This window comes from Achroia grisella, unplaced genomic scaffold (assembly GCF_030625045.1).
Source record: "Achroia grisella isolate CSIRO2021 unplaced genomic scaffold, CSIRO_AGI_Agris_v1 utg1186, whole genome shotgun sequence".
Lineage (NCBI taxonomy): Eukaryota > Metazoa > Arthropoda > Insecta > Lepidoptera > Pyralidae > Achroia > Achroia grisella.
Genome location: NW_026712592.1, coordinates 4,143,609 through 4,171,596, shown reverse-complemented (window position 1 = coordinate 4,171,596; position 27,988 = coordinate 4,143,609). Strand labels below are relative to the sequence as shown.

Sequence of the window (27,988 nt, the reverse complement as noted above, 5' to 3'; positions counted from 1 at the left end):
TATATATATAAAGAAACCACTACACTATATGTTGATGTGAAAATACACAAGTACATGTGAACTGACTAATCCTGACCTACATGACCTATTTGAGAAAGTCAAGTCTAAGAATGAGTGACAAAAAAAAACAGGAACCACGAGACAGATCCCGTAAAGAACTTGAATGAACACAGAATAACCATGATAAGATCGTGTCGGGACTATAATCCTCTGCTCTTATTGATAAATGTTTACTACTACTCTAATTTTAACCTTTTCGAATCCTTTTTCGGTGTGGACATAGGTCTTTTCAGAACAGTGACGGTTTCCGATAGATTGTGTCTTATTACACCTGTCACTTGTTCAGAAGGTCCAGGCGTCGAATCTAATACTCTGACATTTCTCTTACGTGGCTTTATTACTCTTTTGACAATAGGTTCTGTGCTTTGTGCACTTAAATTAGTATAATATTTGTCTTGTGTGGGTTCTAACTCTATTATTACATTAGTATTAATATTCCCTCCTAATTTAGTACTCCCTAAAGGCGTTTCATGAATATTCTGAAGTTTATTCCATTTTCGTGACGATTTTTCTACATGCGGCGACGAAATATATGTGAAACTACTGCTAGCCGCAGTTTCTACCTTAGGCAATACATTAGAACTATGTTCGACCGTAATCGGTATATTTGCCGTATCCACATTGTTATTTTTTATGAAGTTCTTGAATGTATTCATAAAATTGGTGTCACTGCGAGTTTGATAAGTCTCCGGTTTCATTTTATTTGTAAAATTACTACTACTGGTACTTTTATCAGTTTCATTTATAAGTTGATTAATAACGACATTACTTTTAGTTAAGTTATGTAATTTTTTTGTGCCGATTTTTATGTTTTCCAATATAGTTGGTTTTGTATCGTGTCGTATGTCTTTACTGTCGCGAGATATTTCCTCTACGTTGAGCTTGCCTTCTTTATTCCTTATTAGTATAAACGCTTCGTTGACTTTGGATTGCGGAATGTTACCATTGAAACAATTGATTGCGGTCAACTTGTTTGCTATAAGCAAAGACAACTCGCCAATATTGAACTCCGTTAATAGGATGTTCACGTTGTTTCCGGAGTGATTATCTATGGCAGGATCGGCGCCATTTTCTATTAATATCTCTATCGTTTTTACAAAATTGTCAGCAACCTTAGTCATATTTCCGCGATCTGTAAATAATATTTGTTTATTATTAAACTATTTCTCTATACCTTGGTGTTATTGGCTATATAATAAATAAACTATTCTTTGTTGGAAAGGTGCTAAATGCAGCTTAAGGATTAATTGAAATCCAGAATTATTAATCGTATTCAAGAATTTCAAAAAACATGTGATGTTCTTATATACAGGTTGGAACAGCTAGTTAAATATTTCAATTACATAAAATTACACAAAATAGTGGACTAAACCGTACTACTAGCATCCATACATGCTGCACCAACGGCGAGGTATAGAGCGGTATCACCCGAGTTGGGAGTCTGATAGTTGACAGACCACGGCGCCATCTCCAACAGCGCTTTCACTGCCTCATAGTTGCCAATCCTGCTGGCCAGCATCAGGGGTGTGTAACCTAGGGAACAACAATATATACATTACAGTTTGGGTTTAAGGTTATATATTTAGTATATCATGTTAGTTTAACGTCGTTATTTGCAACACCGTTTTATACTTCTGCAAACAGACAGAAACAAATAATAAAATTTATTGACGGTCTCGGTAGTCTAGCGATTTAGCATACCGCCTTACTTCCGATATTAGTAGATTTCTAGCACGATACAAACATTTGTTTTCATAAGTATGATTATTTATATCGGTCTGGATGTTTTCTATTGATATCATGTATGTGTTTACAAAAAATAGATAAGGATATATATATATATATATATATAAGGATTTTATCAGTTGTCTAGTATCATAACACAAAATCTGCTTAGCTTGCGACTAGTTGGCGCTGTTTGAATTGTCCTAAGTTATTATTATTACATATTAAGTACTCCATGTACATTACAAGTGAGTGACAATAACCATTAAAGTATATTATACCTTGATTATCGTTCATCCGGCTGAGTTTGTCAAACAAGTATTGAACCTGTTCTTCCTTCGACTTGTTCTCTAGCTGAGGTTTCCAGAACTCCTCGTTTTCTTTTATGATCCGGCTGAAAAGAAAAATAATATGTAATCCCTATTTTATCTGCATTTATTTTAAGAGTTCGTGTAGATTACAAACATCTATGTCTACTTTAAAAGTGTTACAAAATATTACTGAAAATTCCTTGTCCTATTAGTACATCTGTATTTATACTTTCTACTTAATAAATTGAAACCACGTTGAACCATCTGAAATTCTTTCGCCGAAGTGTTAGTAACATAAACATTATACAATAAATGGTAGAATTAATAAAAAAGCTGACGTGGCTAAACCTGCACTGAGTAATAGATAAACCATACGCATATTCCAAACATTACATTTTTACATGAACTACCTGAAGAGTTCCATACTTGGTCACTTTTTAAATAATCGTCTATATTGTAAGTTACGTACGTACAAATGCGTGGCACTAATAATAGGTTGTATAGAATTTGGAATGAAAAATACACTAGACATTACGTGAAGTTTCCGAAGTCAGCGAAAGCCACATTAAAAAAACTTAATATTGTTTTAATTCGGTAACATATATCTATAAGTAGAATATGCAGAAACTGTCTTTCTTTAATATTCACTCGATTACGGTCTTATTAGGTATATTTATGATATTACTAAATCCTTCAACTTTCAAACCTTTTCTGTAAAATAAACTAAAACATTAAGACGTGTGTTTGGTCTATACTAAATGTTATTTTTTCATATAAAAGTTCATTAGAGAAGAGTATTGCTCGAGTAAGGTTTACAGTTTTATATATTGATATCACAACTGCTTCCATTTTGCGTTGAAATTGTTTGCACATATTAGGCTCTATATAGTCTAAATGGACTCGAAGTCTATGAATTTGGATAAGAGTTAAAAGTATAGTTTAAAACGCCATTGTAAAGGTATATTAGAGTGGACGTTTTCTTCTAATAATTTGCTTTTATAACATGAATGGTTAGTTACTGTAGCTTATATATGAATTAAAGTTTAATTTTGTATTTTCTATTTACATAAACATAGCATGCATGGGCATCATAGTTTACAATCAGTTTGAATAGTATTTTTTATGCAAACTTGTCCATCATTCTCGGATAATTCTAACAAATTGTATTCTTCTTCTTAACAGTTGGTTAAAGTTAAACATGTTTAAAAATAGGCTCGCCAGTTATTTATTTAGGCCTCTCGATCCGTAACAGTACAGTATCGCAGCAGAACTATATCAATCGGGAATTACCCCGATTCAAGATAAACTTCAACTGAAATGATAACATTCGATTGTCTTTTCAATTGTTTTTTTTTTGTTTGATAGCAATCAATAATTCTCGGAGCACGTTGCAGTGTGTACCAACTGTATTGTGTTAAGAATGTTGAACATATGCATCGCACAATAAAAATGAAGATCCACATTGCATTACCGTTATGTACTGCCTTTTAAATATTGCAAGCCCCACATGTTTATCAATAATTTATTTTGTTTGTGTATCAATTGTTTTATAATGAAACAATAATAATTACGTCCAAATCAAACCAATAAATTATTATAGTCGATCCGATAAAAAAAATCTATGGAAATAAAGGGCGTCCAAGGACGTTTTTCGATTACGATACGATTTTTTTAAAATATGGAATTTTTACTAAGTCTATTGATACTTTACTCTCAGTAAGATGGCCCAGAATTATTCCTGTGTCGTAATTTAATTTGAGGTACATTGGTAGCAATGTACCTCAGGTCGACGTATACGTTTTGCCGTGAAAACCGTCGTGACTAATTTCTAGTGAATTCTCCACAATGGGCTGACTGGCCTAACTTCATCCTCATTGTACGATTCACAGGTGTCCCGCCAACGTATACCGTTACTGCACGCGGATGCATTATACCATAGTTATCCTTAAACAAAATCTTATTAATATTATAAACGCGATAGTTAGTGAGTATGGATGGATGTTTGCTACTTACTTACTTTTACGCAAAAACTACTAAACGGATTTTGATGAAACTTTACAGTAATTCAGCCTAATTTCACGCGAGTCAACCGGCGGCATAGCTGTGCCGCCGGTTGACTTTATATATGTAGCAATTACCTGTTACGACAGCGCCCTCTATAATACAACTATAGAACGCAAGTGCCGCTAGAAAGCACTGTACGAAGTCATATATTCTGTGAATACTATAAATATTAAAAAAAAACTTACATTGCATTTGAATGACAATAATTGATAATAGCTCTCAAATGATCAGATTTCTCTTCGGCGGAGAGGTGGAAGCAAGTTCTATTCTCGGAATCGGTGACGAGCGGATCCGCCCCGAAATGAAGCAGCATGGACGTGCATTGAGCTAATGGCTGGTAAAGTGATATTTGCAGAGCAGTCTGAAAAAAAAAAAGATAATAAACCATAATTAATAAAAATAGATAAAGAATGGTAAGTATTTAGTATTATTTTTATTTAGTAAGGAGAAGATATTTTATAGTGAGAAATCATAAATATTTAAAAATTGTGGTCTAGTGGTTTAAAACACCGCTTGCTTTCCAACGACCGCGAGTTCTCGATTGTATTCTGGGATTGGGATCTGGGTATTTCTATGTGTATTAATGTATGTTATGTACAGAAAAAGTACTTAGCATCGAGTTAGACGGCGTTGTATGAATTATTCTAGGTTATTATTATGAAAATTTCTTTGTTACTAAGTAAAAAGTTACAGTTTCACGAGTATTCAACCACGCTTGACTTGAATTGCTAACCCTAAACTAATGGAAACTAAACCTAAAACTGCTAATTTCAAATAAAAAGAAATTTCTCCCACGAATGTTTGCTGATACGATAATCTAAATCCGAGCCCAACACGTCACCTATTTTAGTCATATAATGATAATGTTTAACTTAATTATTAAACTTTGCAACAGTCACATTGATATTTGTAATGTCCATACAGTGAAAAAGAGCGAATTTCAAAATTTCAAATTCAATTTCTTTATTAGTGACTAGCTACTCGCCCAGGCTTCGCCCAGGTGTACATGTATTATATATATAAACCTTCCTCTTGGATCACTCTATCTATTAAAAAAACTGCTTCAAAATCCGTTGCGTACTTTTAAAGATTTAAGCATACATAGGGACGGACAGACAGCGACCGCGACTTTGTTTTGTACTATGTAATGAGGTTACTCGTACTTCAAAGCAAAAAGGTCTTAGAATGAATAATGTGTTTCATTGTCGTCTTCTGAAATTACAAAAATCGTATAACATAACCCTGTATAATTGATTGATTTTATCTGGGTTACCAACTCTTAAAAATATACCCCATATTTTTAAGAGTTGGTAACCCAGATGGATAGAATTATGAATAATGCTAATTTTAATCCTTTGATTCATAACAGATACATGATTCACGAGAATGAATGAACAAGTTTGCAACAAAGTTGTTGATAATGAAATAATGAATCGGTGTATCTGGTGAGGGGATAAGTTTAAAAAATTACTTCCGGTTTGCAGGAGTAGTCACTAAGACTATTGCGGAACCGGAAGTTAATTATGAAAATTTCCTAAAAAGACCGCAAGGATATAAATCTGATAGATTGCTAGCAAAGGAATATAAAATCGCACTACAACTTATGTACAATCCCCCTACCCCTAAAATAGACTATCTTAGGCATCATATTTTTATATCAATACGTGTAGTTAAATTACAGTACAATTACACCTTTTATGAAAATAATGCGTATGGAGGATGGAGATGGATGAATAAAATTTTTATATTGTGAAAATTATGGAATTCCCTAATACCATTTTTTTTTGTTAAATACGTTCATAATACATGTCAATATTCCGTTTTGTATAAATAGACTATTGCGAGTAGATATAGGTAATGTTGCTCCTGATTACACATAATTTCGCAACTGCATGCAATTTAAATACATTTTTTGCACCTACCATAACCATAACTCGTATTAAATCTAAATTCCGAATTTCTGTATAAAATATGTCAAAAATATTTCGATAGTTCATAATGAAATAAAAACCTAAACTTATAAAATCGAGACCAACTTAAATACATTTCATTTTATAATAAGTAATTCTGTAACTATTTACTATAACATGTGTAAGTGGAACATTAGTGTCTTAATAACATTTCTAATCTAAGTTCAAAGAGTAAATGTACATAAAGGGCAGACCTTTACCTCTGTATCTCATTTAAATCATTCCACATTATTCAATAGGGACTATAGAAGATATATATAAAAAGTGACAACTCAATACAGTTGAATTATTTTTTATTCTGCAGAGTATCAATCAAGCGGAAGGATCTTTGGTTGCAAGTAATAACCGTCAGTTACCTATAAAATAGTCATCAAATAATAGTGACAATCTATGGGACATCCTAATTAAGAGCCTCGTTTTACTCTACACGTTTTACACTACTGAATCAGTCGATTGTTTAACGGGTGCAGGTATATATAGAGACCAATAAAGCTGCCATATCCTATCCCAAAACACCTATTATTTTTTCATTAGGACCAAGGTATTATTTTCTACACTCATCGTGTTCATTCAGTCATTTTACTGCAGTATTCTAACGTTGAAATGGCCATAGAGCGAGCAAAGTATGCAGTTTGCCGGCAAAAAACAATGAGGTTAAGTACCTGGTAAATTACCAAGTTGTTTACCTAAGTTATTTTTCTACTATATCTGATTCATATTCCGAGCTTATACATACTAAAATGATTCATCATTTCCCGCAAACCAATGTCTCATACTATTGCAGTAATCACAAAATATAAGGGTTCGTTCATTTAGTGCAACAATTACTTCCTTGTAGTTCATGAGGTAGTATAATGATAGGAACGGAAATAAACTCATCAAACTGGAACTTGTTGGATTTTACCTGGAAGGTACTTAAATCTGCAGCCTAAAGATTAAAATTAGGAGGTGGTACTACAGCACTTCTTCATCTTCTATCGATCATAATCTTGTCTGGTTTTATTTCATTTTTATGTATTTGAAAAGTCATACGAGCTGACGGTACACTTGATGGTAAGTAAGGGAAGGTGTAACAGTTGTCCATACACTTGAACTGCACTACGTACACCACATTATGTGACATTCATATGTTGCCATTCCAGAGGACTTGGCAGCTGAAATAGGTTGCTTTTTAGACCCAGATGACTTTTTACATTATACACGTAACAATGTACCAGCATAACTGATGAAGTTAAAAAGTCATTTCAATTGTTCCGTTTTAAAATTCATCACCCTTTTGGCTCAAATAATGTCCTGTATATCTATACATATAAATAAAATTGGAGTGTATGTTTATAATATTGAAATAACCGTTTTTTACTACGTGAATACATCAAAATAACATTTTTTTTTACAAGTAGCTGATGTAATAAGGAGTAACTTGGTCTACTTTTATTTTAGAAAAATAAAGTTAAATTACACGTGGACGAAATCGCGTGTACAGCTAGTCGGTTAATAAAATCGCATTTTAGCTGCGATATTTATTAGTTGATCGAACTTCTGAAATGCAATAAGAATCCTATAACAAGACCACATGGAGCTTGTGCAATTATTAGTTGGTTGACAGACGATGATGAATATTATAATTGAGAATATACCAATAAAATCAATTTCGTTTTGAAGACACTCAAAATAAATAGGTAAAATAATATAAAGAATAAGCTGTTGCCTTAATACTTACTGTTTGTTTAAACAACCTACTTAATATATTGCCATGAACCATACCTAATAATAATAACGACTAATGCTCGGTTTTTTCAAGACTCTGTTATTCCCCTTAAACATGTTAAAATACTGTGAATATTTCATCACCCTCTAACATTTTTAAGTTGCATTATGCTATCCTTTTTTAACTAATATTTACTTATATACGTAAAGTGCGTTAGATAAGTTTGTATTAGTTTTTTACGTTCTATGATAACATGGTAGGTATAAAAGAAACTGGAAAATTTTTAGGTGTAAATAACACTTAAACCTGAAATTGGTTCGAGAATTCCAAAGATAGTTATAAAAATTAAAAAAAACCCAAGACCGTTATTTCAGAAATGTTCAATACCTATTTAATAAGCAATACCTAGTAGTTGTGCCCTTTCTTTGTTAGATTTAATTTACAGGATCTTTAAAACCATCAATATCACTTTAAAGGATTTGTTTTTGTAAATTATTAAGGTATATAGTTTATTTGCATTTCTAGATTTTTCACTTAATACATTTGTAATTTTCGGCCGACAAGTATTCAAGAATACCATTTGACATCCTTTCAAATGTATACATCGCATCACATCATCACTCGTTTGTTTGAAATGCGTATTGCCAAGATATTATTGACAACTTTGGATATTCTATATTTTATTATTCTAATAAAATCTATAATTTTTATTTTTAATTTGTGTTCTCTAAGACCATTTTCATCACCAGTAACGACTTTCTGGTAGGTCTTCATAAACGGGTAAACCAAAACCTAGTGATTACATTTCTGATTTTTTTATTAATAACATAAAGCCCAAGTAAAAATTGAGAAGAATTTTTAAAAGCAACTGCGCGGTCACGTGATCAATTATTAAAATTTCAGATTCCCACTTTACGAATAACCCCGTCTATATGCAGCTGAATGTACCAACTAGAAACCTATGAAACTATTAACGCTGAATCACCTAATGCTCATATCCCGGTTATATAGTCTGCAAAGGGAAATTTACCTGCGTTGCTATTTTTATATATCTACGTACTTAGAATACATCACGGTATATTTATACTACGCATAGCGTCTATGACACTGTGCGTAGTAAAAATATACCGTGATAGTAGGAAGAAGTTATATTATATAATTGAAAATGAAGAACACGAATAAATTTAAATACATTACGTAATAAATCAAGCAATTGCATCTACACTAAAGAAAAAAGAGAAAGAGGTAAAATTCTTGAGTTTGGACATAATCAGTTATAATACATTATTTGCCATTCATTAGTTACGTACTTATTACATTACAATGGATACTTTTTCATCAAATATCTGCTTCACAGAGTTCATACCTCGTTTGAATACACAAGAATGATGATATTATGATATCCCCTGTATTCTCTCCATGGCCCATTCCAACGGCGATCGTAATTACAACGTCCTGAGCCGAGCTTCAAACTCCTACTATCGTCTAAATAGAATCGTATCCGTCTGCAAGTGGTTGGCCTTCAACCACTCCTTAAGACCTCAGAGTATGAGGCATAGTAGTAATGACATTCGAATAAATAAAAAAAGACATTATCCTAACAAATATTAGATACAAATACTAGAATGAATTTTTTGTTAAGGTTTTGACTACTCCTATGAAATTTTGCATAATTGGGATAATTTTTTATCCCCGTCAATCAAGATGAAGTCACAGATATAATCTAATTTCAATGTCATTATTATCATACAGCACATTAGTGGATGTTTGTAAATTAAAAATAATTAGGCAACATAATGTGCGCATTTACCTCGTTAGCTCATATTCTATTAGGACTTTCTATTTATAAATACCTCGTCTTAAAATTCCCAGGGATATTCAATTACATGAACTCATACCGACTATATATATATATAAAGTTATTTAAGTAAAATGGGAAACAGGTGCGTCCGATATGTTCCAAACAAATATTTCTAACTAGCTGTTCTCGCGACTTCGTCCGTGTGGAATTTTATTTTATTTTTCTAAAATAAAAGTGGCCTAAGTTATTCCTTATTATATAATATCAGCTACCTGCCAAAAAAAGTCCCGTTAATATCGGTCCAGCCATTTCAGAGATTAGCCGGAACAATCGAAAGACAATTGTAAAAAAAATATTTTGGTGTATATACCGTATTTATATTCATATGCATGTAATAAAAAACAGCTATTTCAATATTACAAATAGAAACTCCAATTTTATTTATATGTATAGATGAAATAGACATAAAAATCGAATATTGTGGAATTCGCCATAAAGGGCCTGAGCTGGCTATTGTTAGATATATCAATTTTATATTAATATAATTTATTTTAATTTTATTTACATTACATTGCAAACCTAAAATATTACATAATACTTGATACATATATAATATTGACTTCCTCGGTGGTCTAGCGGTTTAGCACAATTCCTTACTTCCGATAGTCGGTGGTTTCAATTACTAACATTAATCGAAATTAATACATATTCCGTCTATTTATCGGTCACAATTCAGAATGTAGGTTTAACGTAACATTAGAAAGGAGTTCTTATAGTAGAGGTATAACAATAATAAATAATTTTGAAACTACAAACGCTGTACTTCAAATAGTGTCTGGTACCTAATCGAAAGCAAATTTTTTTTTAAAGTGATCGAATGCCACTCTACTTTGCTGGTCATAAACGATTTGTGCTTTGGTATATATCTAGACCCCTTATCAATCAGATAACTGTGGGCCAGATGCTACTATTTTTTACATTTGTATTAACTCCTCCTCCATTGGGGAAACCGCAAGTATTTTCTGGTACTTTTAGTTACTTTTGCGAGTATCTATATTTCTATGACATTAATTAAATCATTCAACGATTGAATCATATTACCAAAGGGATAATACCCTTAATAAATATATACTCGAATATTGAATAACACAAAAATTACAGTATAATAAAAGCCCGCCGCTACGTTGGTAACACTAAATTAAAACGGGGAAAACCCGAAACATGAGCGCAGTTACCTACATAAAAATGTATAATGGACGCGCCTTCTATTCTTAACGTAATCATTTAACCAAGCGTGAGGATTGGTTGTTCGATGGGCGGGTAAGTACCTGCCCCATTCGAATAAACTGCTACAAATACGAGTATGCCTTGCATCATTTATTTTGTGCAATGAATGCAGGGCGATTTGACAGCCTCGGTGGTCTAGAGTTTTACCACACTGTTTTGCTTGCGATGTTCGCAAGTCGATTGTCGATTCCTCGCACAGTGCAAACATTTGTATTCATGAATATGATTGTTTGTATTGGTCTGGGTGTTATCTATCTATATTATATATATGTATTTACAAAAAAATCTAAGTATTTATAACAATTGTCTAGTACCCATAACACAAGCTCTGCTTACCGTGGGACTAATTGCGCTGTCTTCATTGTCTAGGGTTATTTACTAAAAAACGCATTAAGATGTGTTGATTTTGTAAATAACATTAGTAATTTTAACCGAAGTAGACAAAAAAATCGTCTGCGTGGCGGATCAGTCTCGATTTCGGATCGGATTTGAAGAAGTAAGCATTATTCTTTGTAAGCAGTGTTTCGATTGAAGGACGAGATTAGTCTGTGGAATACAGGATAGTAATTTATAACACTGACTTGACCTCTTGGACACCTATGAGTGGGACATCATCATCTTCGTAAAATAAACCTTATATGATATGAAGTTAAGGTTTGAATTTCAATAAAAAGAATTTCAAAAGAAGTAGTAAGTTAAAGGGAATTTTTTGGGAATATTAAATGAGGTTGCCATTTTGGGAAACACTCTAAATTATTCTGAATTGTAGTTTTTCGCTACGTGTTGCCAGGGTAAAGATTATTCTCCCTAATTTTTAGTTTAGAAGACAAAAAAAAAATCAATTGATATATATCGGCGAACCCGTATATATACATATACTAGCTAACCCGGCAAACATTGTTTTGCCATATAAATTAAAATAGCTATTAATAATAGGGATTAGTGATAACACGGTGAAAATTTACGCTTGTATGTATTTTTAATGCCAAGTAATAAAAAAAAATTAATATTTGTCCAAAACCTATAAATAAATGTTAGCGGTGGACACTTAAGGGAATCAAAAATAGATAGTAACAAATTCTCAGAGCTACTGAATATTCATATAATCTTTCATAACAATCGGTCAATTTGGAGGAGTATGGTGACAAATATTGTGGCACGAGAATTTTATGTATAATTATTTATATATAACATCTATACAAATGATCCATCAGCTTGTCTCAGCTCCAATTACAAAAACAACGGAAACTTGATGACAAAACAACATGTGCGTACAGACTAAGTGACTTTTGTTTATCTGCATTTACATTGCATTGCACTATAGATATAACTGTGCAAATTGTGACGCACTGAATTGCAATCTAAGTAACTGCCAGATGAAGATTTTATTGTAATATACATATTGTTTCTGTATGTGTTTATGATCATAAAGTCTGTTACAATTTTATCGGTTTTCCATATTAGTACCTACTTACCTATCGATATTCGATATTATTTAATGTATGTGTATGTTTATAAAAATCTTTCATTTGTTCTTTGTTGTATTTATTGATTAACTTCATTGTTTACCATGTCGTCTGACAAGTCAGACGTTGGCGACAAGACCAGTAAATATATGTTTCTAGATATGAACATATGATAAGATAATAACTTACAATATACAATTAATAAGTAGAATAATATCTAAGACATTTGAAAAAGGTAAGTATATATAAATATTTACTTTACATTTTTTGTGACGCATAAAGTTTATAATTTATGCGGCACAAAAATCTGAAGTAAATATTTGACGTAATAATTATTAGGCATGTTTACGCCACGAAAAAACCGCCTACAATCCAATTTGATGTAATAATTCCCAGAGGCAAATAGTGAGGTCTTGCCTCTGAGAATAGAATAGAATAGAAAATCATTTATTCAAATAAACTTAATTTAAGCACTTTTGAATAGTAATAACAATTTTTTTTATCTACCGCTCGTTCGGAAAGCTGTCTCATCACAAGCAGAACGAGCCAGAAACTTGTGTGTTGCTCTTTTAAATAATTCTTGTAAGTTTTCATTTACAAGTCGAAACATGTGAATACAAACTACCAACCAGCACTATTTTTTGGGTCAAATATAAATATACAATAAGATTAAATCAGTCGTAGTGATAAGAGCAGACCAGTCCCTACAAGCAGCGCTCGTTCACGAGTATGACGGATGGACACCAGCCATCACGGCCGGATTTATTTATTGCCGGAATTATTACCGGCCTATAAAATTGGTTTAAAAAATATTCAATCTATTTAGTTTCCCGCCTATATAGGCAATTCGGTATAATGACCTTTTTGCTATTCTATTTTTTGTTACATAAAGTTGTAGAACGTCGTTATAGAAAATACAGTAAAAGGTTCCACTCTCCACGTTCTTCATTATCTACACCGCGCCAAAAAACCTCATCCTCATCCTCACGTAATTAGGTTTAGTCGGACGATTGTCCCAGTCAATCTGTTCTTTTTATCAATATGCAAAATATGTTATCAATCAAAATTATCATATTTTAATAAAAGCTAATTATAAATTTTATTTCATTATTTAAAAGCAATGTAATAAAATTCTGCTAATTAAATAAAGTAACAAAAAGAAATTCTTTAGCAACTTATACATATATTGGAATGGTCAAACTATAATCTGTCAAATAAAAATAATTTCAATGGAAATTTGAATCAACGTCATTTCAGATGTGTTTTTAATTCTAATACTTACCCATTTATAATTCTTGAATCTAATCAATCGGTTGATAACTAGATATATCTCATATCGTGTGACTACTGAGCGCTAGAGATAATAAATAACGATAAATGTGAATTAAATTCATAACAGGGTTCTATAGATACCGATACGCGACATGGGATTATACTCATGCCCGTCATACTCGTGAAAAGGACTTGTGGGAGTAATCTGTTAATTTTATTATTTTTGTTTAGTTACATTAATATAATTAATTTAACATTTACATTACATTAATATGTTAATTTAATAGCATTTAATGTATTCGCCATATGGGATTTGAAATAAGAATATTTTCCAAAACATAAAAGTCCCTCGAGTATACATATACTTTAGAATTTTCAAATTATTTGCTAAGATAGATATTTTGCAATCTATTTTAATTAAATATACGCATTTCTCGGTGTTATCATTATATTTATTACATACGTATCGTGATACGTACTTAACATAGGTATACACTAGGATGACATCACATTAACGTAATTCGCCGTGGAACCCTAAAAGCGAAATATTGTCTGGCCTTACCCAACTAGGTACATATTGTCAATTTATCAACATCATACAGATAATTTTTATCACATACTTTTGTTTCTAAATAAGTACTTCTAAAACTATAAATTTATGATCGATACTGTATTATTATTAGGAAACTAATATCCTATTAGAAATGTTTTATTGAGAGACTATTAAAATATTTATATAAAAAAAAACAAAAAAATCGGTTTCGAATCAAAGTCGTCGCGTAGCCATACAAAATAGTCAAAATGAAAACTTAATACTCTTGGAAGCCAATAGCAATCAACGTAATCTATTTATACTGTATATTTTTTATATACTGTTTTAAACTTGACGCGGTCATTATTTATACGTAATTAGTAAAAATCACGGGATCACATTTTATATTTTATTTGGTGAGTTCCCGATATTTCGGTAGTGTTTTAACCACCATGATCACGGGTAAACTGAAGAGCAGCGGGTAGATGGAAAATGAAATCTTTTTATGGGCTGACATATGCGACATATACCTTCAATACGTCTTCGTTTGAAAAATGACAGTATAGAATATTATTCTATATAAAATAATGGACAATAAAAATATATGTATCATGTTTTTATTCAATATATGTATAATCGACTTATAAAATGCAACGTGCACAGTTATCAATTGTATTACTTTCCCCTATGTCTTTATGCGATAGTCTGCTACATATTGAAACACAACAATGCGGAGGGTTGAACATTTTACCATATTTTCAGAACAAATTCAAATCGTAAGGTGATAAAATCATTGTACGATTTGAATACTTATTTTTAGTAACTATTCTAATGCTACTAATTCTAAGGTATTCTAAGGCTGCAGCTCGCATTATATATATATATATCTACAGCTTCACCTAACGATAAAGGGCGAGTGCAGATGATACTCATACCGGCTGAAGAACTTATAGAGCGACTGAAGGCCAATTCCTATCTGAGGGTGTATATTATATGTATAGATATTTCAAGTTCTTTGTAAAACTGAAAGTTATAACCGCATACGGTTGCAAATAAGACGTTAGACTGTTAAAGTAAAATAAGATTCCCATTAGTAGTTTTACCGTTTCAATTTAGTCACTCACTTTTTGTTTTGCTGTTATGTGTGCTGAAGATATAAATTTATTTATCTTTATATGATATTAATAGCTTTTAACACTCTCTTTATTTAAAAAATAGCAGTTCAAATATTTAAATTGAAAAGAAATAACTTACCATATTTCCAGCAGTAATATCCACTGATTCCTGTCTTGTTTTGAGGACTAAGCATTGTCTTCTTATTAGGTCTACATCGCCATTTTGAGCCGCCTGATGTATAGGCCTGTAGAAATAGAAACAGGTATATTATAGAAATGTATTTATTAACTTACTAAAGAGAAAATAATTAAATAATGACGAATAAAATTTTTTGCGATGAACATAAGCTCAACAAAAACTATAGTGATAATTAATAATCTTAATACATAATAAAACTACAATAAGTTCTTATTTAGATGTAGGTAAATCCGCAACAACACAGATTGTTTTTATTACAAAACAAATGTCATAATCATTCATTAGTATTGTTGAAATAATATTAGAGAATAAAAGGATCACCTAGTAATAACGTTCAAAAATGCGACCGTTCTACATAAGCGTAACAGTACGTAAATAAGAGCTTAGTCCCTGAAAGTAGCATCTCGGTGCTTGGGAAGTGTCGTTTAAGATACAGTGCATTATTAAATAAAATGTAAAAAGCATTAGTAAAATGTTAGAATGTGGGGCAAGGGAAGAATTGTCATTAGGTATCACATTTGTGCACATAGTCAGTCCATTGTTTTAAAATCACTAGGAATTGACTTAAATGGTTTCCAGGGAGGACCGCGTTAAGGTCAACCTGATAGAATACTCGTACATTTTACACACAGGTAACAATATACAGTATCAGGTCAACTTCCATGCATTTCCCCCTGAAAATTTCGTAGGTAATTTCAAGTTATTTCCAAAGTGGGCTAAATTACTTCGTTCTCGTCTTATTAGCGTCTACCGGTGCCATTCCACCACATATCGTTATCGCATGGACCATTTCTTTTTCGACCATAAAAAATTATCGGACAGTAAGGTAGCTTCTTAAAATAGAATTTTCCGTAAAGTTATACAATGTAGACAACATTGTATAATTTTGGTTTATCATGCTCGTGTCTATAGAACGAACCGTAGCGCGACAGCGGTGCCCAATAGGGGGGCCCCAGGACATTGAACCTTACTTCATACTGGATGATCCGATACCGTCACCACGTCGGTACGTATAAATAATTTGAATTTTATAACAACGCACCTCGGTTCTGTTCAGGTATTTTAAACTTCCACAAAAATTATATACCGTTAGCGCAGGCAGGTGCACCATTCCATTATCATCCTCTAAAAAAACTGTTCTTTATCATCTCACAATGCCCCATTTTAGACCGCCGCGCCACCTAAAACATCCGCCTTAGAAACTCCTGTTTCTAACAATTGTGCAAATAAAGTGATAATACTTATGTTTCTTTTTGATTACGATTTAACCAACACTGTCTAAGACTGCTTAGTTAAATTTATATTTGACATTAAATAAACATTTTATTTCAAATATAAATTGAAGTAAAAAACTAATATATTTAATATACATTTCCGATTGAATATTATCTAGTGATTCAAAACAATCGTTTTCGCCCCGACTAACTTTTTTTGGCATCTGGCTAAAATAAATAGTCTTGTACGCCGTTTAGAGAAATTATACATCGGGGAATATTTCCTGAAGTAACAGGTATTTCCCAGGATATGTGCCTTTTTTAGTACAATACGCATATAATTGGGTTCCTCCCCGTCCAGCGCTCCTGTAACTAGAAGAGCGCGTTCCTGCAAAATGTGAGTTTAGGTTAAACGAAAGTCAGCCAAAATCGAAGAGGTGGGATGACAATGCGAATTAAAATAAGAAGCATTGGCCAACGTTCTGGACAGAGTAAAACCCTGGATATCATGTAATAGGCATCTAGTCTGCACTGTGAATTACGCTCGAAGGCGAGTTGCCCACACGATAGGTTGTAATAATAATGATACAGAAGAACGGAATAGAAATGAACGTCTGACGTGCATTAGTGTATCATCATATTATTAATATCATCGTCATAACCGCACATTAAGCACGCATAGTTACAAAGTTTAAAAAATATATATAATTGGAATAGCATTCAAACTCCGGCCCACATGATGGTAAGTGGTAACCATTGCCTGTATACATTGAACAGAACTACGGATATCACATTTTCATGCGACTACCGTGATACCACTCGTGCTTTGCCATACCGAGGTACTAAAATATCATGTCTTTAACCGAAATAGTGTACGAACGCAAGCTTCTTGGTCTGAAAGAAATCTGGTCTTGGTCTGAAGACTGTTGAGAAGGCTTTTGAATAGGCTTTGTGGAAAAGGATCTGCGTGGGTGCGTACCTCACTTTATTCCTCTAATCGCCTCTTCTGATACCCTGGTGCTCAAAAAGATTAATGACACATTGTATCTAAGCAAGGATAGGTCACCAGACTGAAATATAAGTATAGTTTTATTTTAAAAACGAACTGATCTGTTAGTAACAGTCATAGATACCTAAATAATATTGATTATTAGGTTAGGTAACTAATGATAAGGAAATATTTAATTTTACTAGAATTTAGTTCATTGATAAAATATATGGTTATTATATCAATTTTTGTAAATACTAGTAGTGGTAGGCAGTTCCGCTTGATTCTGATAAATTTTTAACCGTCCACCGATACCTAATATACATTTAATCATAATAATAATTAAAAGACAATTCAAAGAACGTCATCTAATCACAAGCTAAGCAGAGCTTGTATGTAGGCTAAGTGAGTCTTTCTTTTTAAATGTATTTTTAATATACATAGAAACCACCCAGAAAAATACAAACAATCGTACCCAGTAATAATGTGTATATAGTGCGAGGAATTGAACCGTGATCATCGAAAGTAAATCAACCCGTCCCGACTTCGTATGCATGATTTCTCAGCTTATTTTATACTATAACATGCATGTATTGTACATACAAACCTGAGCTGAGTTTCTTATCAGTTCTTCTCATCTCGAAATCATTCTGAACTAACGGTAGATTTGACATATCATAACAGTCTATAATAGACCTACACGAATAAAGATATATTGATTTTAAACTTTTATACACATACTTACATTTCATTTACAAATTTGATTTATGGCAATTGTACTTACGGTATGAACAAACAAATATTGATTACTATATATATATATATATATATATATTACAAGATTATGTTATTCTATAAATTAGATACTACATTTAATTAAGATAAAACGAACACAAAATTCAGTAAATTGGTACTTTAATATCTTTAGTACGCAATACCGACGGTGATTCCCCTTATCTACGTTGTCAAAGAGAAAATACACTTGGTGACGAAAGTAATATAATAATGTACATCAAAGGAAACGATTAAAAGCATATTTTACAATGCAGAATTGAAATGCCTCCTCGGTAAAATTCTTCTCTCTTTCAAGAATCTTTCAAGAAGAAGAAGAAATCATTTACGAGCATGCCACCTATATTTTTGTATATATATATATATCTATATTATGTATACAAGAGACAACAAGTTCAGAGAGTCTATACTTACTTATGTGCATACATAATTTTAAAGTTTTTTACTTCGTAAAAATGTTAAAAAATAATCGTCGTAAATAAGAATTTTAAAGATTGATTTTATACAAACAGGACTAACAGAAAATTTTAACAAATTTCAGTCAATTTTAAAAATCATAAATTATAACAATAGTAATACCTAGCTAACAACAATAAAAGTAACAAAAAAAATAGTAGGTTAATAAATAAAATCGTAACACGTAATTATATGTTTAAAGGATAATTCCAATTCGTCCCTTAAATTATCATTTTTGTGGTTAATAGGTAGACAGGTACCTATTAACCACAAAAATTATAATTGAAGGATTATGTGACTAAACGTAAAAGCAGTGTTACTAGTGTATTTTATAACGATTAACGATTTTTTTCCCTCTGATAAATATCAAATGGAGACACAACGGCCGGCCGGCTACACGTGGAATTCCACCGAAGGATGATAAATGAGGATGAAGTTACGTTAATTGTTACATGCATACATAGCAGAAATTATCATTTACTTTGTTATATAATTTATTAAAAATTATAAATGTTACCTTTTAGAGAAAGTTGTGAAACAGAAATTGTTCATTATTAGGTACAAGCGGTCAGAACTATCATGATGACAGTAGAATGATTATCTAAACAAAGCACTCTTTACGAATAATCAAAGGGACAATTCTTGATAATCTCATATAATATAATAGTATACTATTTCAAAAAATCATGTGACTGTTATGCGAGAGGATAAGACGACCAAAGTGTAAGATAATTTAGTTAACTGGCAACACGGTTATACGAATCACGGGGAATAACAGAGAGCGTAAAAATGTAGTAATGAAGGGACTATTTTTATGGACATGTCCAATATTGTTTTTTTAAATACCCTTTCCGATTAACCCTGTATATACGCTAATAGACAAACATTTTAAAAGTTAGAGTATATAAAAAGTTAAGCTTATAGGTTCCTATATAGTAAAGAAACTCAGATACTACTTACAAAATTACCTACTAGACCGACACATTTAAAAAAAAAACGTGGAACGTCATAAACGTTGAAGTGAGTTTATTTATTTTTCGTGATACAGACGTAATAAAGGACATATATATTTAAAAATCTATAACATGCAGTCCTAGCACAGATGTAATTAGTTAATTCGCCACAGATTGTGTATATGTTCTTCATACTCATTCAATTTAGATATAAAGATAGTATTTGTAATATCACATATCATGTATATTCATAACAGTCTGCGTAGATCTCAGTTTCACCTATTTCCAGACTCCAAGTAGTTTGATTTTTGATGATATGATTTCTGTAATTTCACTACCCTATCTTACTTTTCATCCAAAGCACAGCGGTATGGGTCAAAAGTATCATAGGCCAGTGAAATTACCGATAATTAAATGACATGTTAGTCCTCCAGAATGTCAACGTATAAGTAGTATCGCAGGGTCACTCGATAATGTGCTAGTGCTGTGTATGCTATGTATCAGGGATGTTGGGGAGCTCCATAACCGTAACCGAAACTATCGGATATCCGATATAAAATAATATTCGTAACCGTAACCGAATCCGAAACAAAAGTTTCGGATAATATCGGATAGGGACGGAGCGTAATTGAGACACGTTCTGTAACCATTTTATTAGCTATTTGTATATTATTTTTGAAATTTCTTAAAAAATTAATATCCGTAACCGAAATTATCCAAAACTAACGGATAATTCGAAATAATTTCATATCCGCATCCGTATCCAGTATAATAATCATTCCTATATCCGAAACCTATCCGTATCCGAAATTTCATAACCTTAACATCCCTGCTATGTATGTATACATGTGTATGTAGGCGATAATTTAACACTTACAATTAGGTGGACGTTCAGCATATTTACCATTCTAATTGACGGTGATCTATAGGTATGGTCGCGGGTTCGATTCTTCGCACGGTGCAAACATTTGTATTCATGAATATGATCGTTTGTATCGGTCGTGGTGAATTCTACGTATAATATATACTTATGTATTTACAAAAAAATATCTATATAGTAATATAATGGTACCAGATGGCCCTGTGTTAATTGTCCAGATGTTATTTATTTAATTACATAAAAAATCCTCACCTTTCACTGGTGATACCCCACTAGAACTAGCGTATATGGGTGCACCATGCTTTATTCATGCATAAAAAATACCTCTAATATATTATATATATATATAATTTATAAAATCCGATATACATCCTGGTAACATATACGAGTAAAATTTCCCCGTGAATACGTAAAAGTGTTTTTCAAATTGAATAAGGAAAATGTTTATTTCATAGGGGAAAAAGCAACAGCTAATGTGACTAATTTATTCTTCAAAAATGTTAGTTTGTCACATGTGTGAGTAATATCGATGGTACCATTCAATTGTTTATTTATTTCGGAAGTGTGTTATCTATTTTAAATGGGCATGAGGTAAATAGATTATTTAGCGGAGTACATCAACATGTGACAAATTATGAAATTAGTTCCAGATTATATCCAAATATTTGTTTTACTTAAAAATGCAGAAAAGTGAATAGAAATTTATTATGATGGCAGGTTGGTTAATAAATGGATATGGAATGGTGCACTCACTTGCGCTAACGGTTTACGCTAGAGGGGCACTAGTGGAGGATGATAGGATGAGTACATCAGGTCAGTTGGCCCATCGCGACAAATTCACCAGGAATTTATCACGATGATTTCCAAGGGGAATCGTGTGGAGGTCAACCTAACATGGTACTCTGCTAGCAATGAAGAATCACATTCATCATCACTAACAATCACTTTCCCCTATATGACAGGTTACCAAAGGGATCGCGCAGAGATCAATGTTTTAACTGGCTAATCACAAATGTATTTTGTATTCTAAATTTGTATTTAAATTCTGTAGTTCCTTTTATTGTACATTCTTGTTTGTTACTTTGTTCATTCTGTTATGTCAATACTATATTTTCTCGGTATACCAAATCTTTTTCCTTTTATCTATACATAAATAAAATAAAACTACAACAATCAAGATCGACATTTCCCATTTTCGTGGGATCTCAGCTCAAGATTTCTCCCTACTAATATTACACTCTTTTTTTAACACATGAATGAACACCTATGAATTTAATAAAAAACAAAGAATAATAATATAGTCTGTTTTTTAATTTCAAAGACTAAATTGGCAAGTAAATGTAAATTTTTCAAATGATTTTACCAGCTGTAGCGGGGTAGCTAATGCTGCTGCTAGAGGATTTGTTGCATTGTATTTTTTTATTTGAGATGATTAGTATTAAAGCTTACTATGTAGTTTACACAACATATTTTACACATTTACATATGTATATATTTGCTTCTGTTTCCACTTCTCTTTGTATTAAATAACACAAAAATATTTTTTTAATTATATAGTATGTATTAAACTAAAAATAAACTATTTATTCTCTCAAATAGCAAAATATTTAAAATAGGTGTAGATATTAAGAAATATGATATGATATTTGTGTTAAATAAATCTATTTTGATACAACAACCCCATATTTTTTAATACTTTATTAATTTTGTGTTAAGGTCTGTTAAATGAATACCCATATACCATTGTAAGGATACAAATCGCTAGTTAAAATTATATTCCTTGTTGTGCCTCAGCACTAATAAAGAATCACAAAAAGCTGGCAACATAAATAATGGCAAATAAAAGAAATGGACTATAGCTATATAAACAAACAAACAAACAAGAATTGATGACATTCACAAATATTGTCTGGTAATATTTAAAAATAGTTTTATTATGTATGACAAGTAGATCGGAAAGTAACAACAGCAATTTGGCAGTACACAGTACACACTATACAACATAATATCAATGTATGAGACCATATCATATGCCTTTAATAATACAATAGTTGAAAATCAAAGTACTAAATTTCAATATATACTTAATAATAATTTCTAAATATAAGTAAGTAATATTTTTAGATGGTGATCCTACTTTGATGATTAGTGAAATTGCACTGAACATTAACTGATGTAGATGATGATGATGATGATATGATCACATTTATTGTTTAAACAATAAATGTGATCCTATCATCAAGAATAGTATATTACCTCAGTAACATTTAACAGTTCTAGAATATTATTATGACTGATGCTAAAGCCAAAACCAGAACCGTTAATATAGTTAAAATTAATTCTTATTATTATGATAATTAGAACTCAAAATACTTTAATGTACATCTTCAAGATATAAATAGCAACAACAACTATTAAGTAATTCCCCTTCAAAAATTAAATATTGTTATGTAAGAATATTAGATATCCTTTGATTATATAATTAAAATATAAAAATGAATATTATACAATATACATGTAAATAGCAGCATTACAATGTACTTTATTTATAACTACCTTTCCCATGACTTGGTCAGCTAGTATAAAATAAATTTTTAGAGCATAAAATACCTACAAATATAAATATTAATACCAAAATATTTAAACATACTTATTTATTAATACTCACAGGTAGCCATCTTCATCTTTATCCAAACAGTGTTTCCAATCTATATATGCTTGAAGAAATAATAATTTACGTCTGTGTTCAGGAGACATATGCCTCAATATATCTTGTGTAGCTATATGAAAATGATCCTCCGGTTTGGTTGGTAATGTCACCTGTGTATTGTCTAGAAGAGAAATTTTTACAGGAACAGAGGCTGCATTGACATTACTCATATTATAATCAACAGGCTCCATTTCAGTATGTCTTTCAATATTATTCAGCAAAGACATTGGATCTTCCATCAAAAATGGAATTGTATTCACAGACAATGATGACATGTTTCCTGTACTAGTATTAGAATCTTCATCCAATGCTAACTGACCAAATACAGGTAATGTTTGTGTCTCATTAGACAGTATACTATGATCCAGATTAGATTTGTCGTTGTACTGAAACTGATCAAAATTCTCCGGATTAATAACTATTTTCTTCACCTTTTTGTACATTAAATTGTTCACATCTTCTACCACCTTGGGGTCATCTTTCACAACATATGGCATCAGATGCTGGCGTTTCACGCGTTTCCTTTGCTTGGGCTTCAACAATATGTCCATTGAAGTTTCGTCCGTTTGCGACGACGTACTCACTGTATTAGACACTCGTACAACACTTTCAGTGGCACTATCAGTCTGGCAACCTACTTCTTGCGATGTTTTAGCGACTGTCTGCAATGCTAAAATACCACGCACTTTAAATTCCAAATTCAGAACGGAGCATAAAGTACTAAACAACACATCATAATTATCTTGACCTATAAGCTTCACGACGTTGTCTGAAGATTTCACATAAGAGTTGTTCCCGTGGCGACTTACATACTTAGCGAACGTTCGAACACTGTTCGTGGATACATTATGACGAGATGTTATTGTCACAGAGTAATCCTGACACTTGAGGAAATCCCCTTGTTTTGATTCGTAAATCAAATCTTCCGTGTACAAATGTGACCTTAGTGGCGAAATATTTTTAACATTTCTCAAAAACTCACTGTTGTCACTGTTTATAACTGTTACTTTTTTATTATTTAATAAAATATGTTGGAACTTTTTTAATAGTAATGGTTTTGGTTCTTCGACTACGTTAGAAGTGGACATTTTATTATCGTTTACGTACTTTATATAATTTCATTGGTATTGAACAACGCACACGAACGTAGTCTAAGTTCAAGTCCAAAAGAAAACTAATGTTGGAATTCACAAAATCTATATTTCATGAATTGATGTTTTCAAGGGTATCCCCCTTCGTATTTATGTCACAATGTGTTGAACAATATATCTATACTACATGTGGTTATATTTGTGTAATCTATATAGTAGATTAGTGTAGTTCCTGACCAAACTAGTTCGAAAGAGCGCTTCCAATGACGAACTACGCAATCATCCGCTCCTTAGTTCGGTGTATTAATATTCGACAATATAATTAGTATTCATACGTGTACATATTGTCATGCATTTATTTAGCAGGTTATTTATTTTCAGAGAACAACTCGAATAATAAAAATAATAAATAAATTGTGCAATTAAGTAAAGTAAATCATATTGTATTTTTACAAATTATATCATTTAAGACGAAATAGGAACAGCAGCATTGTTTTTAGACATCAGCTACACAGATGTCAATTGTATTATTTTCGTCCACTTACTTAATAAATGCGATAGTATGAAAGATTATTATAATTAAATAAAATTATGTAATATCATGTTATCTGTGATAAAAGGAAAACTTCTAAATATCTCGTTTAACTATTTTCAAACACGCTTACCTGTGTAGCTTGCATACCATCCACTATATTCAGGATAAGATAATATTAAGATTGCAAAAAATAAAACAGTTTGGGCGTAGATGTTAGTCAGCGCGTATTGCTTTGTTTTGACTCGAATTGTGAGCGACTGAACTAGTTCACAGGTGACCCGCTCTGTAAATTGAACGCTCCGAGTCTACTACAGAGTTGCCAGCTATTTCAGACTTAGGTGCCGAGTGTTGAGTCTGAGAAACTAGTACTAGTAACGTAACAGAACCGTACTGGTTTGGTAACTGTAGATTGTTTTTTTTATTTCGGAGATAAATTTAACATTACCAATGTTAAATTTATATCCGAAATTATTATCTCCGATCAATCTTTTGGTGATTTTTGAACAGTCCTGTAGCACAATCGGAAAATAATATTAATTAATTAATCATTAATTAATATTATTTTCCGATTGTGCTACGTATCAATTACATTCTAATAATATGTGTGTGTTCATTTAATATACATTAACATGACCTGCACATAGTCATATTTCATAAAAAATCTGTTCTGATCCTGTTTTATTGATCTGTTTGAAATAAAGATATAGTTGGTTTGTAGCTTTATAGCATTTTAGCGGCTATGCTGGGGCCTCTATTATTTGTGTTTGTAATGTGTTCCATGTATTGTGGCAGCAGCAGGAAAGGAGGAGGTGAATAGAAACCAGTCGTGACTATTTACATATTTATATATAGAAGTATTTACAATTAGTACCTATATGTACAAGAAGGCGATTCGGTCTCGAATGACAGGCCTGTTATTTTATTGCTCTGTCGTAGCTAGGCAACGGTGTTGCCGCGCGATAATAGTAAATTTGCCACAACATTGTCAAAATTATTACATATACGGAAATTACAAATGTGTTTTTATTATTGTTGTTTGTATTTTTATGTATTATTGTCGTGTAATACAAAGACCATAATAAAACTACGTAGGTACGTTAATTTTGAAAATATTTTTGTGGAACCTACACAGATTTAAATGTAATCGTCTAAAATAAAATATTACGATACGAGAAAACCAGTATCGCAGTTCATACCCTGGCGGCAGACGCGGGGGCGTCTGCCGTCACCTAAGGAGGGTGAGGCCGGGAGTAGGCGCGCGTGCCACTCGAGGAGGAGGCTGCAGAGCCTGCGCTGACGGGGTCGCGGTGGACTGCTATGTCGATCCCGTGACCCTGGCGCTAGCAGCGAGCGGAGGACACCAAGGGGTTTAGCCGGTAGGAGTCCGGCAGTACCCGCACGCTTCCCCCGGGGAGTGCGGGTCTCCATGATGGATTTCCCCTTGTAAAAAAAAAGGTACATCACTACCCTAGTCAATTTAGTCTCTAAAATTAAAAACCAGATTATAGGGCATAACCATCTCAATATAGTCGGAGGGGAAGAAGGACCAGTGTTATATAGTGGCGTAGCTACCTAGAGGCTAGGCGGGGCAGTGCCCCGGAGCCCTCAAGCTCAGGGGGACCTAGAACCCTTACCAGTAAGTCTCGATCAAACTGAGCTTTTGAAAATTTCTCCCATATCAAATAATAATTATCAGGTTGCAACCAGACTTTAATCATGGCAACTCAGTTGAGAGAAATTCGAAAGTTATACCTTTGGAATTCCTCTAAATTATTTCTGAGGTTTGGTCAGTGTTGCCAATTTCCGTCAAATTGATATATATGCCTATATTAAAACGTATATATAATAGCGATATGTGCGTTTTAATAAAACTGTAATGTTGCTCTGCCACTGCTCAACAGTAGCTTACTTTTTGATTTGCACCAGGGCCCTTGGTTACCTAACTACGCTACTGGTTCTTCTTCCCCTCCGATCGATCCCCGTCTAATTCAAATGGCGTTCGAAATCGCAATGGTCTGAGCCGAGGTTCATAGCGGAAACCTTAGACTAAAAACGTATTCATTAGGCAGGAGTTGGCCTTCAGCCTCTCTGTAAGTGTTTCCGCGGCTTTGGTGTACCATATGCACTCACTCCTATCTTTCAGTGCAGCTGTAAAGGCCAGGAGCCAACACCGTCAGAATACTTAAAAAAAAACTTGCCCTTGTGGATGTTCTCATGCAAGTAGGTAAATGCTCAGTTTCATTAATAAGTAGGTAGGTACTTATCTAATCAATTTGCAAATATACACGGTGTCAAAACGATATTTTTCGTGTAATTGGAAAGGCAACTAAAATGACGGCCCACCAGATGGTAAGCCGTTCTATACACATGACCAGCACTACAGACATCATGACATCATGAGACACGATACCCCTTATGTGTTGCCATTTCAAAGGACTAATAGTCACAAGTAGTAACACATAAGGGTTATCATGTCTCTTATACTGTGATTTCATTGACTTATCTCTTATCTCACCTTTCAACTGAACACAGTTTACATAGTAAGCACCATAGTAAGGTCATTAGAAATGGAAACAGACTAAAAATCAAGTATCTTTTAGTCCTATAGAATAATCTAAAAGGTATCGTAAAATGAGGCCACTCATACATGTCTGTATTATCGAAAAGTGCATGGAGTACCTACTGTTTAAATAAAAAGGTATAGGTTCAGATATCACGTAGATACTTCTTCTGAACATTCTTTTTTGTCGCTACTCACAGACGAAAACTAAATGGAGATGCTAAAGCATGTCGCAGGCTACTTACATAACTACGTGTTATATTTTCTCCTCTAAAAACAGTACTACGTAGCAGTGATAC

At 32.5% G+C, this 27,988-nt stretch overlaps 1 protein-coding gene across 1 annotated transcript; it reads right to left on the bottom strand.

Annotated features, from left to right (window-relative positions):
* Nucleotides 1–2: 2 nt before the first annotated feature.
* On the bottom strand, nucleotides 3–24,743 carry LOC131854021 (uncharacterized). The gene is made up of 6 exons (XM_059205153.1): nucleotides 23,462–24,743; nucleotides 15,451–15,556; nucleotides 4,346–4,521; nucleotides 2,067–2,179; nucleotides 1,438–1,593; nucleotides 3–1,192 (listed from the first exon to the last, which is right to left on the bottom strand). Exons 1-6 carry the CDS (start codon nucleotides 24,589–24,591, stop codon nucleotides 237–239), a joined length of 2,637 nt encoding a protein of 878 aa, XP_059061136.1. The 5' UTR covers nucleotides 24,592–24,743; the 3' UTR covers nucleotides 3–236.
* Between the last annotated feature and the right edge of the window lie 3,245 nt (nucleotides 24,744–27,988).